Source organism: Melospiza melodia, chromosome 11, assembly GCF_035770615.1.
Source record: "Melospiza melodia melodia isolate bMelMel2 chromosome 11, bMelMel2.pri, whole genome shotgun sequence".
Classification (NCBI taxonomy): Eukaryota; Metazoa; Chordata; class Aves; order Passeriformes; family Passerellidae; genus Melospiza; species Melospiza melodia.
The window spans coordinates 1,006,587-1,025,557 of NC_086204.1; the positions used below are offsets into that span (position 1 = coordinate 1,006,587).

At 43.4% G+C, this 18,971-nt stretch overlaps 2 protein-coding genes across 2 annotated transcripts; one reads left to right on the forward strand and one right to left on the reverse strand.

Annotated features, from left to right (window-relative positions):
- Window positions 1-391: 391 nt before the first annotated feature.
- On the reverse strand, window positions 392-3,181 carry LRRC52 (leucine rich repeat containing 52). The gene is made up of 2 exons (XM_063165137.1): window positions 2,563-3,181; window positions 392-654 (listed from the first exon to the last, which is right to left on the reverse strand). Exons 1-2 carry the CDS (start codon window positions 3,179-3,181, stop codon window positions 392-394), a joined length of 882 nt encoding a protein of 293 aa, XP_063021207.1.
- A 1,933-nt stretch (window positions 3,182-5,114) lies between these two features.
- On the forward strand, window positions 5,115-16,631 carry NUF2 (NUF2 component of NDC80 kinetochore complex). Its single transcript, XM_063165138.1, has 13 exons — window positions 5,115-5,240; window positions 6,220-6,294; window positions 7,040-7,116; window positions 7,269-7,330; window positions 8,138-8,235; window positions 9,055-9,128; window positions 10,335-10,431; window positions 11,335-11,397; window positions 12,018-12,155; window positions 13,016-13,156; window positions 13,924-14,099; window positions 15,493-15,628; window positions 15,827-16,631. Exons 1-13 carry the CDS (start codon window positions 5,118-5,120, stop codon window positions 15,974-15,976), a joined length of 1,410 nt encoding a protein of 469 aa, XP_063021208.1. The 5' UTR covers window positions 5,115-5,117; the 3' UTR covers window positions 15,977-16,631.
- The last annotated feature ends 2,340 nt before the right edge of the window (window positions 16,632-18,971 follow it).

Here is an 18,971-nt window from a genome sequence, read left to right on the forward strand (position 1 = left end):
GCAGAGTGGCAGGACCTCTCCTGTATTTCAGTACCTTCTCCAGCCAGTCCTTATGTCCCTACTGTTCTCAAGGTAGGGTGGAAGTGGAAATGCCTGGCACTGTGCCCACCTCTCACACCTGCCCAAAATGAACATTTTGCCAATATCCTGAGTCCCAGTGGCAGAAGACTGGGTAGAGAACAGCAAGTGAAACTGGAGCACAGCAAGTGAAACTGGAGCACAGATACTTCCTTCTCTTGCAGTTTTATTTCACTTCCCAAAAAAAAAAAAAAAAGAAAAAAAAAGAAAAAAAAGAAAAAAAAATCCAGGGTGGGACAACATGGGAAATCAGGCAGGAAGGTAGGAAGGTCCTGCCTTTGGTTCCCACAATGGGAGTTCAGGAGGACTGATTCTAAGTGGCTGTGTCTTCCTCCTCCTCCTCCTCCTCCTCTTCCTCTCCCTTTGAGGCATGGGCCTCGTAGATGACAGCACAGACACCGGCCAGCCAGGCTGCCATGGTGCCAGCAAGGAAGATGCAGAAGCCAACGAGGCCCAGAAAGACATAATCCTGCTTGTGCAGCTGGGTCAGGCAGCTGAGGTGGAGCTGTGCCTCTGCTGCTGGCATCCTCAGAGCACGCAGCCCTGCTGGGGTGTAGCAGGTGATGTTGTCAGCATCTGCAGAGAGATGAGCAGAAGCAGGACTCTCTAATCTGTATCATCATTTAATGAATAGGAGTGCTGGTAGAAAAATTATGGGAGGCTTGCTAAAGGCCTGAAAAATAGCTGCAGACTTCATGCCCTCCTCCCCATGGCTTGGGTAAAATCTGACAGCCAAACTCATGCCAAACCTGTGCTAAACCCTTGCCAAACCACAATTCCCAGGCTGCCAGAATATTTTTTGCTGTGTTGGCTCCATAGGATTATATTGCCCACTGGATTATGCCACTGTGGCAAACTGCTGTCCCTGCCCTCCTCATCTCTGCTGATTGAGCACTTTCATCTTCACATAAGAGCACCTGTGTTTGCTGTTTTTTTTTTTTTTTTTTTTTTTTTAATCTCAAACACCTTCTGAAGTGATACAGCCTAAATGATGCTGGAATAATGAGGCTGCTCTGGGTTTGACAAGGTTTGCAGTCATGCACAGCCTTACCTGCTCTGTGAGGCAACTCATCAATGATTCAGTACCACTGAAATAACAACCATTCCCTGTCATATTGCAATATCTGCAGTGATAAAGCAGATGCTGCCTGCTCCCTTTCAAGTTAGTGAAGGATCAGTGTGGTGCAGGGTGTGCCCCCAGCCATCCTCTGCAGGTTTTGAGCCCCACAGACACGGTCACTGTGGTGGGGACATCCTGGATGGACAGGATGGACGAGCCTGAGGGAAAGGGAGCGCTGCTCCATGCATGGGATGGAATGGGAGTGGTGGAGGGGGATTTTTATTGCATTACACTGTATTGTATATGGCTGAGTGATGTTGTTCATGCTGATCTTGATACTGGCCCTGAGTAAAACTGAAGAGCTTTTATCTCTCTGTCACCCAAGTGCAGCCAAACTTGGGCAGCTTTGTGTCAAAACTCTGATGCACAAACATTTCTGAAGGTCAGGAGCCTTGCTAAAGGCCAGGCTGGGGTCTGCTTGCAGCACATTCCAGAGCTCTGTCCCAGTATCCCTTTGGCCTGGAACAACCCTCAGTTTAAGGCTGCCTTTCCTACTCCTCCCCTCCCCAGCAGCCTGCAATGAGCTTTATTCTCCTGTTGCAGGGTTCAGTGGGTTATCTCCAATCTCACTGCTGAGAGCTGTACTTTATTCCACTGTCCCATAATTGCCTGTATGTGGAAAAAGAAACCCTTTATTGTCTATAAGGAGCTTACTACATCTAATAAAGACACTGAGACATCTTTAATTCAGTTCTGTCCTAACACCAGATTCCAGCTGCCCTTCCCATTTTTCCCCTTGGGCTCTTTTGTAGCCCTTTCTTATTCAGTGGACAGACTTTCTCAACCAATTGTCTCTTGCAGCTCTCTCTCACCATTGTGCCCTGCATTACTGAAACCAAAGCTTTTCTTGTTCATGTGTGCTGTGCTGCGTCTCTTTCCAGTCTGGAAAAGCTAAGTCCATGTTCTGCAGCTGCAAAGCAAAATATCACCCTTGGGACCAGTGTTTTTATGGGAAAGGGAACTGGTGATTGCCCTGCCTCAGCCTCTCCAAGACCCAGCTATAGAATCTCTCAATATGAAGGGCAGCTGCTGACTTTGGGGTGGAGACAAGGCAGGAAATTCACAGCAATGATTTTCCCAGTGCACATCTCCCTAGAGCTGTGTGAGGCTCCTCATTCTTGGTGCTGCAGCCTTGGGGTGCTGTGCCTCCAGGGACACCTGAGGCTGGATCCAGGTATTTTTGGGAAGCAGCATTGTCCCAGCTGCACACTACACCTCTGGGGTGTGAACAAGAGGGATTTTTCATGCGTGTAACCCAGCTGCTCCCATCCCTGGTTTGTGTGACAGCAGAAAATGGCATGCAGTGAACTGAACTTTTGGGAAGGAGAACAGAGGGCTCTCTCCGTTCCACACACATCCCTCACCTGGAAAATGCACATCGCTCTCCATCATCCAGGTGATGAAGTCCAAAAAGGAACAGTTGCAGTGCCACAGGTTGTCACTGAGCCCCAGGAGCCTCAGGTTGGGCAGGTCCCGGACGGTGCTGGTGTCCAGGAAGGTCAAGCCAGTCCGGCTCACATCCAGGTGCCTCAGCCAGGTGTTGTTGGCAAAAGCATCTTTCTCGATGGCCACAAGGTTGGGATTGTCCGAGATCTTCAGTACCACCAGGCTGAGGAGGTGGGAGAAGGTGCTGAAGGTGACCTGGGAGAGGTTGTTGAAGCTGAGGTCGAGATAGACAAGCCTGGCCACGCCAATGAAAGTGAAATCCAGGTCGTCCCCCAAGAGGTTCTTTCTGCAGTCCAGATAGACCAAATCAGCCAGGAAGCTCAATTCCACTGGCGGCAGGTACGAGACGTTGTTTGCTGCCAGAATCAGCTGCCTGGTGTCCAGAGGGATGTCCACAGGGAACTCCTGCAGCCGCTGCCCGGTGCAGTTCACCTCCAGGTACTGACAGCTACACCTGCTCGGACAGCTGATCCCCTGGGATGCCATCCCCAGAAGAAACACGAGGCTCAGGGACCATGGGCTACCTGAAGGAAACATGGTTTGAGACCTTCCAGGCTGCTTAGCCCTTCATGGAGTGCAGGCAGCCCTATGGCAGCTGCAGTGCCCTCCCGGCCATGCCGAGGAGGTGCCCAGCTGCAAGGCTGTCGGGAAGCACTCTGTGGCTCACCTGAGCCCTTGGCAGAGTGCCCAGCTGGAAACCGAGCCTGGCTTTTACATGGGCAAGTGCAGAACGGTGGCTGGAGCGTCTCTGTCTCACACTCGGTGCCAGGTGACACCTCCGTGATGTCAGTGGCTTGCAGGAGCTGCCTGCTTTTGGGGACACTGCTGTGACCTTGCTGGCCTGCTTCCAGCTGGGTGGAGCTGTGGGAAGCTGTGCGTGCTGTGGGAGCGTCGGAACTTTGTGGGGAGAGTGTGAACAGCCCAAATTTTGTCAGAAATGATATTGTGAAAAGTGCATATTTTATGATTGGCTTTTCACAAATATTCAAATATTATATGTGCTATGTTAGAAAGTTATGCTGTATTAATTTTCTTAAGTAGTGTGGTAGATATTGTTTTAGGTTATAATATAAGGTTAAAATAGAAACTATGCTATGTAAGGTATTTTTTTTCTAAAGAAAGGACTTGTAGCAAGATAGCAACCACAGGACACCTAAATCTTTCAGAGAAAGAGAATTTATTGCTCCATTATCAGAAGAAATGAACTTCTTCCTGCCTTGCTCAGCCCTGGAGACACCATCAGGATTAAGAGGAAGAAGCTGACACTGACCAGACAGAATCCTGTGTTTGAATGGAATTTATGCATCATGTATGAGGTGTATGAATATGCAACAGGCTGTTGCTTTTAAGGGTTAATCCTTTGTTAGCGTGGGTCCTTTTTGGGGCTTATTTTGCCCAGAAAAAGGTTCCTGGATGTCCGTAACTCTTTATTGCCTCATATTGTCCCAACCCAAATTGTCCAAATTATTATTACTCTAATTATATTACATTACTATTTTCATAACCATTTTACTACTATTAAACTTTTAAAATTTTAAAAACAAGTGATTGGCGTTTTTCACAGTGTCACACTGCAAGGGGTGGTACTGGTTAGGCGAGAGTCCTGTGCAATGTTGGGCTGGCATCCCATCCACATGGAATAAAACCTCCTTCCAGGAGCCAGGAGGTTTTATCCCATGTGGAGTAGCGTGTCCAGGTCTGGGGATCTCAGCACAAGATGTGGAGATGTTGGAGAAGTCCAGACAGGCCATGAAGATGCTCAGAGGGCTGGAGTAACTCTGGTATGGGGACAGGCTGAGCTGGGGCTGTGCAGCCTGGAGAGGATTGTGGTGAGACCTCATCCAAAAGGTTTTTGGAAAGGAGGAAGAGTGACTTATTACACGGGCAGGTAATGAAAGAACAAGGGGAATGGCTTTAGACTGAAAGAGGGCAGGTTTGGAGTGGATGTTAGGGAGAAATTCTCCCCTGGGAAAGTGATGAGACACAGGGTGACCAGAGACGCTGTGGCTGCCCCATCCCCTGGAAGTGTCAAAGGCCAGGCTGGACAGGGCTTGGAGCAACCTGGGATAGTGGAAGGTGCCCCTGCTCATATCAGACGGAAAACGAGGTGAACTTTAACGCTCCTTCCAGGGATTTTATGACTCTTGCAGAGGCCGCGCCAGCCCCGCTTGACAGCCACTCAGGGACAGCGCCGCCTCACCTCGCCCTTCTCCTCACGGCCGACGGCCGCGCCGGGGCGGGGCCTGCCAAGCCACGCCCACCACGACACAGCGGCCGCTGATAGGTTAGGAGAGGGCGGGAACGCGCTAAGCCCCGCCTCCCGATGACGATGCGATCTTTGATAGGTCAGATAGGGCGCGGGGGCGGGGCGTGAAGGATTCAAGCAGCGGGCGCGCAGCGGTGCCGCCGTTGTGTCCCTGCCGTGTCTTCGCCACCTCTACTGCTGTGTCCCTGCCACGTCCCTACCGCCGCCATGGAGACCATGACCTTCCCTCGCTACAGCCCCGACGACATCATCAGCTACCTCCGCTCGCACATCCTGGAGGGCGCCGAGGCCCGCAACCTGGTCAAGGGCGACGTGTTCGGCAACCCCAGGGTGCGTGAGGGGGGCGCGGGGCGGCTCCGGGCCCCGCCGGCTCCCGTGTGGGACGGGCACGCTGGGCCGCCCCGAGAGACCGCGGGGTTGGGTGGAACGGGCTGGGGTGGGCTCGGGGCTCTCCTCGGGCCTCGCTGGGAAGCGCAGTGCTGTCAGCTTTGTGACCTTAAAGAATTCCGGCGTGAGGTCTACTTGGAGCTACAACAGAGCTGTGTAAGATTAGGTGCTGTTTTAATCCAGATGCTTATAAAAGTATAAGTGATGTTAACCTAGAATTAGCAGCGTGAAGGTTGTGCTTTAACTTCAGGTTTAAGCAGCGCATGGCCTGTCTTCCCCAGGAGCTCAAAATAGTTCAAACGTCTTTCGGATCTATTTAGTGCTTTTAAACCCCTCCCTGCTTCACCCCCTTTCATCACTCTGAGCGTTTAGTGTTAGTGAGTGAAGAAAAGTGGCTTTAAAGCAGAGTTGATGCCTCTGAGTGATTCCTGGTGATGTTGTTGCCTGTTTTTGAGCCTGCGGTGAGAGGGGTCTGGCCCTGTTTGTTTAGATGGTTTTTAAGAAGCAAAATTGATCACTGATTAGTGCTATTAATGAATAATTGTATGGCTTGTGGTGATTTTTTTTCATCTTAATTTTATTGAAGGGCACTTGTTGCTACAGGATTATCATTTCTGTGACCTTTTTTAGGTTTTTTGGCATTGTTTGGTTTGGATACTGCTCAGCAAGCAGCAGTGTAGTGGAAACCAAGCCAGACACACACCGTCAGGGCTGTAACTGCCTGAGCTGACTGCTGCCCCTTAAAACTGAATTATCAGCAAATAATGCTTGAACTGCAAAATGTTGAGAGGGAAACTTGGTTGCCTTGGTTGGTCAGTGAATTCAGCCTTCATGTGTTAAAAGCTGAATGCTTTCATGGCCTGGCCTGGCAGCCCTGAGTAATCAAACATGGAATCCTGATTCATGTCCTCTCTTCCTGCAGCTTGAAGTTTTACACCTGATTTACCTGAGAATCCTGCAGAAAGTGTGTGGGATCCGACTGGAGCACGCCTACATGGTAGGGCTGCCTGTGGCAGGGCTGGTGGGATGTGAAAGGAAAAAAATACTGGATTTACCTGTTCTTTGGGATGCTAAGGGTGCCAGAAATGTTTGTAAGGTCCAGGAAGGAGTGGACAAGCTTTTGGAGGGACACCTTGCCTTGAAAATCCATACTGGGCTACTGCTAGAGGAGGTTGGACTGATCTGAAAAGAATGTAAATATTATTTTCTATATTTTATCATCTCCACTCCTCCATTAACTGAGAGGAAAGTGAGGAGAGGCTGATACCTAAATTGACCAACAGTTAATTTACCTACTGTCTCTGGTAGACAAGAACTGATCCTTGAAAGTGAGAATAAATAGTTTTTGTCTCATGGCTTTTCTGGATAAACTGAAAGGGAGGAGTATTATGTGCACAAGATAACTCTGTTCTTCCCAGGCAGTGCCAGCAGCTGCCACGCTGTGCTGTGAGGAAGTAAATAAAACAGAGTTTAGATTCAGTTCCTAAGTTTGTAATGCTGCTGCTTTAGTTATTATTGTATTTTTTTGTCTTTTCCAGCCAAAGTTGACCCTTAAAATAGTGTGCTATTTACTTTGTTGACATTTTCAGCCTTTAATATCCTTTTCCTGTAGGTGGGAAGATCATCCTCAGTGTTCTTAATCTATTGGGATTATTTTATGCTGTGGAAACTGCTGCATAATTTTTGTTTTAAGTATTCTCTACTTATGCACGGACTATCTTTTTACTCTTTTTACTCTTTAGATGCCCCTCAACGTTGACATAATGTACCCACAGATCCATGAAGGCTTTCTGCCTGTCTGTAACTTGTATATCCACATGTAAGTAGAAGATGCTTGCCTTGTGCTAGCTGGGCAGATGCTCTGGGATGAGAGGACAAGATCTATTTTGCAGCAAATGGTGACAGGACAAGAACAGAGCCATGGTCACCAAAAATCACTGCAGCTGAGGTTGTGTTTTGTTCTCTTTGCAGGGAACGCTTGCTGCCCATGTGCCGGATCAATGACTTCCAAATTGCTGATGTTTTAAGCCCAAGTAAGCAAGTGCCTTGTAATCCTTTTGTTTCCTGGGTGCTTCTTCTCCTTGGGTGTCTAGTGTGGAGAAATGTCCTTCTGGCTGCTCTTCTGGCCCTTAAACAAGCTGCTTCTAGTGGACAGCTCTTATTCCTTATGTGGGCTGGTGCAGTCAGTAACTCAGGGCAGCTTTGAATGCTGTGAATCTGTTGAGCTGCTGGTCTGGAGATGGGCTGTGACAGTGTAATAATAGATGGGGATGAAAATTACCCTGGAATGCTTTGGGATTTCTTATGCCTGTGCTCCACTCCTTTCAATACCCAATTGTGATTCTGCCACAACACAGACAGCTTGGAAAATGCTGCTCTGAAGAAATCTTTCACTTCTGGATCTGTCTTGTCTAAGACATTCAAAGCTTTTGTAATCCCCTTTCAGAAAGTTTGCTTGGAATAAAGACAGAAAATCCCTGCAGTTCAAATTGCTGCCTTCAGTTTGGCTGATAGCTACAGAGAGGTTCTCTCTTCAGAGCTGCAGTTCAAGATTGACACTCTTTCTCTCTCTGGCTTTTCTTGGAATGGGAGGCTGGTGTGTTAACAGCCTTTTCTCCCAGGTGCCACTATTCATTTGTTAAATTACACAGAATTGCTAAGTGCTGGTAACCAGCTTGGTGCTGGTTTTGTGTGGTCTGAAATCTTTGCAAGCTGAGTGGGGGAAGAACTAATTTGGACTGTGTTTTGTAATTTCTATCTCCTTGAATTACACTTGGCCCAACTTTTTGGAAGCAATTGCAATGCTTTTGGAAACCAGCTCAGTGCAATTCCTGTTTCAGAGACCAAGAGGACAGTTCGCTTCTTGAGTGGCATCCTCAACTTTGTGAACTTCAGGGAATTCCTGCGTGAGGCCTACTTAGAGCTGCAACAGAGCTATGTAAGATTAGATGCTGATTTATTTCAAACACCTATAAAAGTATAACTGATATTAACCCAGAACCAGGAGCATGAAGATTGTGCTTTAACTTCAGGCTTTTGTGACATGTTGGGATGTTAAAAGTAGCCAAGTAATTCAGGAAGGTACTGATTATTACTTTGGGTATTACTGAAAGGGTTTTTTTTTCCCCTCCAATATACTGGGGAGAAAAAGAAATACTACATATGTATACAAATGATATATATTATATAATATATATTTTTATATAATATACATTATTATTTCTATATATGGTAACAATCATGCATAATATAAAATATTATATATAATATAGATGTTTTATCTATTATACATTATTATTTATGTATAATATAAAATATAGTGACTATAACATAATATGTATTATGTATATATTATATATTTTATATATATATGTATCTATATGTGTATATATATACACATATATATGTATATGTGTGTGTATATATATATACACGTGTATATGTGTGTATATATATATATTATATATACATACACATATATATGTATATATATGTGTGGGTGTATATACATATATATATATATATATATATATATATATTTTTCCCCTTTCAATAAATTATTGAATACTTCAGCCTGGTAAGTGAAGGATTGACTCCTTGTACCATTTTGAGAAAAGTTGGGTTGTAGGTGGCTTCTGTTCTGAACATCTCAGTAGCTGAGAGATGGTGCATTTCATGTGAAATAACGATGAGCAAGGCTCTAATAGAAGCCCAGCGAGAAAGCACACTTCTCTAAAATTAAATATTTAACTTGCAGAAATTAGCTATGGAGAAAAAACAACACCTGGAGGCTGTGAATCAGGAGGCAACACTGAAGCTGGAGAAACTGAAGTGAGTGTGTGGAGTGAGCACTGTGAGATGCTCTGCTTGCCTTTCCTGCTCAGGCTGGATCAGCGGGCCAGTTGTGTGGGGCTCAACAAGTCTGAGTGCAGAGCCCCATTCCTGGGTCATAATAACTTGGTTCAATGCTACAGGCTTGGGGAAGAGGGGCTGGAATGTGGCTCAGCAGAAAAGGACCTGGGGGTGCTGGCTGATAGCAGCTGAACAAGATCCAGCAGCGTGGCCAAGGAGGCCAATGGCACCTGGCCACATCAGCAAGTGTGGCCAGCAGCACGGGGCAGTGTCCATCCCCCTGTGGCACTTCCTGAGTGCTGCATCCAGTTCTGGGCCCCTCACTGCAACAAGGACGTTGAGTGTGTCCACAAAAGGGCAGTGAAGCTGGCAAGGGTCTGGAGCACAAGTCTGATGAGGGGGAGCTGAGGGGGTTTATTCCCTGCTGGCAGAAAAAAAAAAAAACCCAAAAAACATTTACAGTGTATGGTTGCATTGAGGGAATCCTGTATTTGTGTGTGGAGAACTAGGTTGAAACTTTTTGCTCTTACTTAGCTTTTAGTGATGTGTCTTTATCCCTTCAACAGCTGGAGGAAGCTCATCTTTAACTTAATACATGAGTAAAGTTGTCTTCCTGAGTTATTTGACATGTTTGCCACAGTCTCTGTTTTTCAGGCCATTTAGCCCTACTGCCTGTGTCTTTGCACCATTAAGTTTTGGTTTTGCTTGTGGATAATAGGATGAAGAAATGGCTGGTTTCCAAGAGAGCTTTCAAAACAAATTTTTTTGGTTTTTTTTTTCTGACAGCTGCTTTTGGTGTGTGCTACACAGGGGGTTCCCTAGCTGGGATAGGTCTGCATTAATATAAATTATTTGTATGACAGATAATATGCAAATTTCATAAATGAAAGTCACCACCAAAATTGGTAGGACTGTTGTACTTTCTCATGCTTTGCTTAACACTATATTTAAACTTAGTCCTTTATGTTTTTGTCACTTCTTGCCAAAATATCTCTTTAGATTATGCTTCAACTGCAAAATCTTACAAGCAAAGCAAAATAAGATATATTCACTCGAGACTGTCTTGCACTGATTACTGAAGTTACTGGCTGTAAACTCTGTGGAGGCAGTGATTGTTTTATCTGCTGTACTCTGACTGGCCTATAATGATGCTGAAACTGCCCAATATCTTTGTTTTTCCCTCAGAACAGTCCCAGCTGAACATGAGGCAGAGATCAAGCAGCTCACAGAGAGCATTCGGGAGCTGGAGCAGGAGCTGAGGCAGGACTATCGTCGCCAACAAGTAGGACCTTGTTCTGTATTTCTCTGAAAACCTGCTGTGGGTCCCTCACTTCTCTTTATTTTATTCCCTTCCATCTAACTCAGTGGATAAAAGAGACTTTTTTGATTTAAAACAATGGTAATTTTAGCAAAATGCTGTTGGGCCTCTCATTGTTTCACTGTGAGGAATGTGAAATGTGCTTTAAATCAGACTTGGGGAATACAAAAGTATAGTTGACTCTTTTTTTGAAATGCATTTCTGCAATGACTTGGGAGATGCACATCTCACTTCCAAACAGGAACACAGGGATGTTCCTCTTTGCTTTCTATTTCAATTCCAAGAATTGGAACTGGAGGTTGGCCATGGCAAGAAATGAGACCCAAGGGAATGCCTGGCAAAAAGAATGGGATTAACTGCAGGGGTAACTTTTCAGCGCTGCAAACTTTCCTCTCAGGTCTCATGGATAACTTTTTTAGCTCCTTTGGGAGAAAGAAAATAATCTATGGCTAGGATTTTTTGTTTTGTCAACTCATGTCTCTGTTTTTAGCATTATTAACCTTGTGTTAGACTATTATTTGGGACTTTATGTTAAATCATATTTTTCCCTGAAGAAGAGAGCCCCTGGCCAAGAAAGTTGTGAAGGTATAATATCTGCCAGGGTCAATAAGAATAGGGATGGCCAATTTCTTATCCCTATTCCTAGTTACCCACTGCTGGCTGCCTCCCCAGTGCTTCCAATGGTTTTGGTGACAATATTCTCCTTTCCAAATCTTACAGATTGCAGTTTTTTCTGCTGGTTAGGACATTCCAAAGGACCCATAAATAGGATTTCTCCTGTGGACAGATCTATGATAAAAAAAGGATAAGGCAGGTAGCAGCTGTAGAGATGCTTGTTGAAAGCTTGGTGCTTTTTTATTTTTTCAGACAGCTTTGCAAGAAGAGACTTTTCAAAAGAAGGCAGATATTGCTGAGAGAAACCAAAAACTGGTGAGTACACCTCTGTGTGGCTGCTGGCTGCTGATCAACTGAGAAATCATCTCTCTTTCTAGGATCAGATTATTCTTGGAATTAAGTCACTAGAAATCTGGACCTCTGAGGTGCTGTGGGTTTACCTTGCATGCACGGAGTGGGCTAATGAGGCACAACAGGAGGTTCTGAACTTGTTGCTGTTCTCAGTATCTCTAGGTCAGGAGTTCTGAGGGAGAGAGCTTGTGGCAGTATTCCAGCAGGCTGGATGGGGCTTGGAGCAGCTTGGTCTGGTGGGAGGTGTCCCTGCCCATGGAAGGGGGTTGGAATGAGATGATCTTGGAGGTCTTTTGCAACTCAAACCATTCTAGGATTAGCTAGCAGGCTTTTGGTGGAAAACACCAGTTAGCTGCTGTTCTTCTGCACCCCTTTAAGCAAATGTGGGAAGCAAAATTGGCTGTTGATTGCTTTGATTTGGGATGTTAATGGTGTTGAGAGGAATTTATTTTTAGAACTTCCTAATGAGGAATGACTACACAACAAATAACCTGTCTAGTCATAAAATCATAGCAAACCTTGCTAAACAATTCCTCTTTGTTCACCTAATCACTGATAGTGAAAGTGTTTGTGTCATTAACTAGAATGAGTGCAAAGTGTCTCTGGCTGCTTTGAAAGAAGAACAAGAGCAGCTGAAATCCAAAATTGTGGAGAGTCCAGAAGAATGGAAAAGTTACAATGAGATGATGAAAGAGAAGATTAAGAAATTGAAGAAAGAGAAGGTGAGGTTTTCTCCTCTGTCCACACAAGGAGGTATTCTGTTAGAAAAAGCATGTTTTACTGGACTGTCATCATCTAGAGCTGCTTCTTGAGTGATGGTGAAACACCAGCAGGGCAGGTGTTGGTCTGAGATGAAATCACAGCCTCAGAAAATTGAAGGTTGGTGTATTTTTGATGGGCTGTTTTTTCCTTTTGAAAAGCAAGATTGCAGTCACTTGTAAAATCAGGTGTTGAACTCTTGAATCTGTTTGGCTGTTTGCTCTCCAGAGGAGACAATATTTTGTCAGCTCCCAAAATCCTTGGATTTAGAACATGTGTTTCATAATGCTTCTGTTGTTATTCACTGTTTCTGGAATCAATAGCTGTCTTCACTAATATGCTGAACACTGAGTTCCCTCCTAGATTTATTTATTCCTTTTTAAAATTATAATCTCCACTAATTTTTGTGGTTTGAGATTGCTCACACTTCAGTGGTTGGCACTTTGCCTCTGAAGGGTTTTTTTGTTCCAAAGGTGTAAATTCAATTGCTGTAATTTTAGGTATGAAGTTTTACATAACTCTTGTTTTACCAGTGTAGAATTTCTTCACTGCACAGCTTTTTTTTTTTTTTTTTTTTTTTTTTTTCCCTAAAAGCTGATTACTGATTAATTCAGTATAAAACACTTGTATGTCACCTTTATTTCTGTGCTTCCAAATAAATGCCTTTCTTTTATTTTTTTATGAAGAGCTCATTTCACCATCTCTTAAATATTACTTCTAGTGTCTTTAAACAATGAGGGGAGGGTTCAAAGTTCAAAATGCTTTAATTCTATGTAAAAGAACTCTAAAGCTGTTTATTGATAGTCTTTTTCTCTCTTTAAAGCAAGAAGCTACTGAGGGATATGAACGTTATAGAGATGTAGTAGATGTTCTGCCATCATGCCAAGCGGAGTTGCAGTTATACCAAAAGAAGATGGAAATACAGGGAGAAAATGTGGAGAGACTGGCCAGTGTATTATCAGAGGTCTGTATTATCCAAATTATATCCTGTTAGGGAAATTTGATGTCTAAGCAATGTTCCCCTCTTTCCTTTTCGCTGTAAAGAATGACATTTTGAAGTTTCCAAATTCTTTCTTAAAAATGTCAGTAAAACATTGCTGCTGCTTTGCTGGGTGGCACTTGCTAATGTACTATGCACTAGCTATTGACCACTTTGAATAGTCAAAGGCTTTGTTGCCATAGAAACCTGACCTAAAATAGTTGGAGCTGTCTTGGGGTTGTTGGTAGGAAATGATGGGAAAAGAAAAGCGAAATCGAGTTTCTTCTGCCTTGAGAGTGAAAACTAAGAATAAAATATGGTTACTTCAGGAAGAGTCATGTCTTAAGTGCCTTTAAATTTATTAATATTGCTAAGCCGGACATTCTCTGATGAAATGTTTGTCACAATACAGTCCTTTGCTGTTTGCCACTAGGTTTTGGGATAATGGAGTTGTTAGGAGCAATTGAAAAATGTTATGGAGTCTTTTGGGGTGTTTGTATAGCATGTGTTCAAATGAGGCTTGGCAAAAAGCTAGAGCAGAAGTCACAGTCATTTCTGAAAGCCATCCTGGGGGAGGGGGTTTTGTCCAGTTGGATGTATTTATAATCAGAGAAAGACCAGGGAGCTGGCAATCAAATCTTCAAAAAGCTACTTGTAATCTTAGCACATTTACAGGTTATGCTGTCTTGATAATTTCCTGCCCCCATTTAATTTATTTCTATTTCAGTTATTTCTATACTTCTGTACTCTAGATCAGAAACCTGGAGGACCAACTTGAGAGTTCTCAGGTAGAGCTGAAAAAGGCCAACACAGATGAAATGTCCCTGAAGAGAGTGGTGACTGCAAAACGTGAGAAGCTGGCTACAGCTGAGATCCAGCTCAAAAAGATGTGTGAAGATATTGAGCTGCACAAGTGCGCCGTGCTCGAGTATGGAGGGGCTGATGTTTCTGCCTGCTGCTGCTGCTTTATGTCTTTGTTATGTGCTGCCAAAGTCCATGGCTGCTGCAAACACACAGCTTAGCACTGAGGGGAAAACCAGCTGTGTGGGACAGCTCTGCATGAGGACCAGGAATATGCTGCAGGCAGGGATTTGGGGTCTCAAATCAATAATTGCAATGTGACTTGACAGCAATTCTTTTATTGGAGCACTAATTTAATTTATAATGCTTATTCTTGATTCTTTTATCTTCTTAAAGAGAATGTCACATTGGGATAATTTTCCAACTTATCAGACTTCAACAAAGCCCCATTTGCCTTTCATGAATTTTTCATAATTTCCCTTGCCACTTTTGCTCATTATCAAAGATGTTCGAGACCCATGGGGAAATGGGGCTCGCATCTCAGAGGAGCATTATCCTGACATGATGCTTCTAAAACAAAAGGAAAAGTGTCATTTGATCAAAGCCTCTCAGCCCCTCTTCCTTCCTCCCATATGCTGAAGGCAGCACCAAACTGCAGCCCTGGAAGGTCCTGGCTTCACTGTGAGCTTAGTGCTGAGCTTTTAGGGAGAAAATTGATTTTTAAACAATTTTCATCTACACAGATAGAGAGGAAAGGGAATATGGAACATTATTGGCTGTGATGGAAGGGAGCTGCTTGCACATGGATGGGAAAATCAAGTAAGATTTAGTCAGGCTTGAGGCTGGTGTGCAGAGTGGCACTTATTGTATTGTACCAGCTAAAATAAATTATTTGGGAGGAAAATAGGTTGGGCATTGGGAGGAATTTCTGGACAGAAAGGTGATTAGACCTTGGAATGGGCTGCACAGGGTGGTGTGCAGTCACTGCCTCTGCAGGTGTTCAAGGAAAGACCAAGCCATGGTCAAAGTGACAAGGGGGTGTTCATAGGTTGATCTAAGAGGTCTTTCCCAACTTAAATGCTTCTGTGAGAAGCAGCTTTTAATTTAGCAATGAAAGCAACATAATCTTATGCTCCTTTTCATCAAAAGTTGCTGCCTATTTCTGTTTTTAATGTGTCAGGTATTTCCCTTGAGTGATAAAATTAAATGCTTTGATAAGCAAGAGGGGAAGGGAGGTAACCTTAGTTGAAGAAAAGAGTTTTTGCTGGTGAATGAAAGAAATGTCCTGACTGTTCCCTTGAGATGGGAAGGTGCATATGGGCTCCTGCTAAGTATGAGTTTCACTTCTTGTACCTAAGTTGTTCTAGGTTAAAAATCACATTAATTTCTGAGAAAGTCAATTCTATTTATCATTGCTGGTTTTATGCTCATAAAATGCAAGGTTTGCTTGTGGTGGGCTTCAGTTTCATCTGGAATGAGTCAAAAGGCTCAATACTAACTTTTTTTTCTGTCACCTTTAGGCATTTCAACAAAGTCCAGGAGAAGAGGGGTGCTGTGTGTGACAAAGTTATGGTCATTCGCAAGGAAATCAAACAGAAAAAGGACCAAATTGAGCAGCTGAAGGAAGATGCTGAAGAAAAAGCAAAAAAAGCCAAGGTGAGTTTTTTTTTTTTACCCCTCCAAAATCTTCTTACATTCCTGTTGTAGTGTCTTCTGTGAATGCTGCTTTTTAAGCCATGGATGAGACACCCTTGAAATCATTTGAGTCCACCAGACTACTCACTTGACATTGTGCTTGATAAAGATTTAACTTTGCTGATGGATTTTTTTTCCCCCTTTATTTTCTCTTTCCAGGAAATACACCTAATTTTGAAGGCTGTAGTAGACAAGTGTCATGAATCTCTCCTTAAGGCAGTAAAGGCTTCTGCAGCCTCAAGAGCAGAAAAAATTGATGAAATAAGGGAAGGGCTGTTCAGCATTCAGTCTTCTCTAAATGATTCTTAAGCCTGTCTGAACTTGTGTTCTACTTTCATTGTGTTTGTGCTCATACCTGAACTCGAGCTCCTGCTTTGCATGGGAGGGATAATAATTCCAGGCAAATCCAGTTTTCTCCAAAACTATGTCAGAACATGTTTAGCTTTCCAGGCTGATCCTGATGTCATGAGCTTGCTGATGTGGATAAGAAAACACTCAGTTTCTGGTGTTTCAGTCTGCACTTGGTTTTAGTGGTAATATTGCAAGTGTTGCTATCACCAAACTGCTCAACATTTTGGACAGAACCGTGCATTTGTAGAAACTGTTCTGCAGATTTTGGTCTGGGAACACCTGGTGCCTTGAATGTTCAAGAAAAGTCAGTACCAGGTGATGCTCCACCACCATTATTCAATTAAGATGAAATCCTGACAGAGCAGTAGCATCCATCTAAATGCCAAGTTACTCTCATCATAAAAATTTGTAACTGTAAATACTCAGAAGTATAATTTTAATATCGTTTTAGTTAACAGTACACTCTCTATGCTTGAATTGTGTCTGCTTTGTGGGGTATTGAAACCTCATCTGTGTTCATCAGTCTGTGTTAGGATGCTCTTAAATATAGATTGATGTTTTGTACTTAACTTGTGAGTGGTTTTCATTATTTGGAAAAAAATAAAATAAAGATATTTAACCCTTTTTCTCTTGTGTCTTTCCATTCCCCTAACTGACTTGGCATAAGGTTTCAGCTGAAAAAGGTTGCTTTGTGCATTTGTAGGAATGTGTGCTATGAGCAGCCTTTTGTGATGAAAGGAGGAGGATGATTCAAGCCATCTTTAAAATTTTAATTCATCTCTAGAGGTGCTAGCAAGTCAGTTAGGAAGGGCAGGTGCTTGTTCCTTCTAAAGCTCTTACGGAGGCATCAGACTCTTCTAAAGTTTTGCTTTAAGCTTTTTTTTTTATTTTTTAATTTTCCCATTGTAACAGAATTGTTTAGGTTGGAAAAGCCCTGTAAGATGAAATGCAGCCATTAACCCAGCACTGCCCCTTCCACCACTAAACCCCGTCCCCAAGGGCCACCAGTGCGCTCTGAAATATTGCAGTAGCATCTCCTTCCTTATCAAAACTCTTTGGGGAATGAGATATTCCCAAAAACTTCCAACAGATACTGCAGGGGATTATTCCAATCAGCAGATCAAGATCCTTAGGCTAGAGAGATGATACTTGTGTATCCCACTGATGAGGAATTTGCAGGACAAAGAAAAAGCTGGAGTCTGGTTCCTGCTCTCAGAGTTTTTGGGTAAAATAAAATGCTGCAATTCATGAAGAAAGAATAACACTTGATTTCCAGGTTTTTGTATTTCCAATAGGTTCTTGTGCTTTCAATGTTGCTAATTTGTACCTAGAATACTTGTAAATCATAACTAAGGTATGGTGTATCTAGAGATAATTGATTTTTAGGTGTGAATTGATTCCTACTGCTGCTTGTCAAAAACTTCTACCCACTTTGAGCCACATGGCAGGGCAGTGGGGGGAGTTTAGTGTGGCCCGGAGAGCAGAGAAGGGAGAAGGGTTTTGCTGAGGCAATACAGCTCCCTTTCCCTCAAGAGGGCAGTGTTTGTCAAAATTTTCTTATTTGTTTTGTTTTTATTTTTCCTAATCTTTCTGCTTTAGCTACTGTTTAAAAGTGTAGTTAATTTTTTTTTAATGTACTTGTATTTCATATACAACATAAAGCTTGCAGGAAGTTGGGCTGGCCACACTTGTTTGAAATGTGCGGAGTTATTAACAATAATCTATCTGTACACAAGCTTTTAAATTCTGCAAGCAGAAAAAATAACAGTGGCTAAGGTGGGAAATGAGTTAACAGAACACCTTTTAAGGGATGGAAGGAAATCTTTTTATCACTCCTCTCTTGCCTTTACACCAGACTATGGAAGGATCTTCAGAGCTGTCTCAAAAGTCAGATTTTGTAGGTTTTGGGTGAGAGCAGGCGAGCCAGGTTTGTATTTTCACATTTTCAGCTGCTGGGACAGAGGGATGAGCTGGGAGCTGGCCACTTGGTGGGGATGTTGGCACGGAGAGTGGCCCCGGATTCATGTTCCATTCCTGCCACAGCTCTGCTGAGGAAGCCAAAGGAAAACCTGCTGAATCTTCAGCTTCAGGATAACAGCTTTTCAGCTTCCATAAATCCTAGGACCAGCCAGCACCAGGTAAGCTACAAGTTCAAACTCACTGACATATATTTCCATCCAAGGATATGACCCTTGATGCTGCCAAAATAGGAGCTGCTCTGGAGGAAGGAGTCTGTTCCCTGTTATTTGTGCAGGGGAAGTAGGAAGGAGTGTGAAAACCACGAGGTCGTGAGATGCAGAGTAAAGAAATCTGGCAGATAAAGGCACTTGTGTGCTGAGGTCTCTTGTATGTATCATCTTGCATGCTTTAGAAAGTTTCTCTTGATGTTTCCATCAGGCTCATTAAAGGCAATCCTTATTATGATACAGTAAAATAAATGTATCATTATATACATTTCTTTTATATATTTATTTATTTATTTATTTATTTATTTTATATATATACAAATAGGCTGGAGATACCTGGGAATAAGACCAAGGAGAAAACTTGGAGCTGAACATCCAAATTCTTGTTGCCTGCAAAATTCCTTTTTCCAAAGGAAATGCTGTTTCTTGAGATGCTGGAAAAGGAGAAACTGTGTGACAAGATAAACTTCCCATGTGGTTTTTCACTGAAAAGTTTTATTACCATGAGGCTTTTGTCCCTTTTTCCCCATGAAGAAATGACAGTGAGGTGTTCAGGAGCTGAGTTTCGAATGGGCAGCACATTAACCAGTCCTTACTGCAAAGAGAGGGTCTGCAGGCTGGGACAGTGATATTGAGAAAAGCAATCACTGAAAAATGTACTTGCAAAGAGAAATGGGCATTAGAAGGAAAAAAAAAAAAAAATCACTGTTTTTGCAAGCTGCAAGTCCACCTGGGGAGGACTGGGAGAGGCCAGTGTTTGTAGAAAA

Coding starts and splice junctions, on each gene's coding strand:
- LRRC52 (XM_063165137.1), bottom strand. CDS start 3,181: ATGTTTCCTTCAGGTAGCCCATGGTCCCTGAGCCTCGTGTTTCTTCTG. Junction 655..2,562: donor GAGCGATGTGCATTTTCCAG/GTGAGGGATGTG, acceptor ATCTCTCTGCAG/ATGCTGACAACATCACCTGC.
- NUF2 (XM_063165138.1), top strand. CDS start 5,118: ATGGAGACCATGACCTTCCCTCGCTACAGCCCCGACGACATCATCAGC. Junction 5,241..6,219: donor ACGTGTTCGGCAACCCCAGG/GTGCGTGAGGGG, acceptor CTCTTCCTGCAG/CTTGAAGTTTTACACCTGAT. Junction 10,432..11,334: donor AGGACTATCGTCGCCAACAA/GTAGGACCTTGT, acceptor TTATTTTTTCAG/ACAGCTTTGCAAGAAGAGAC.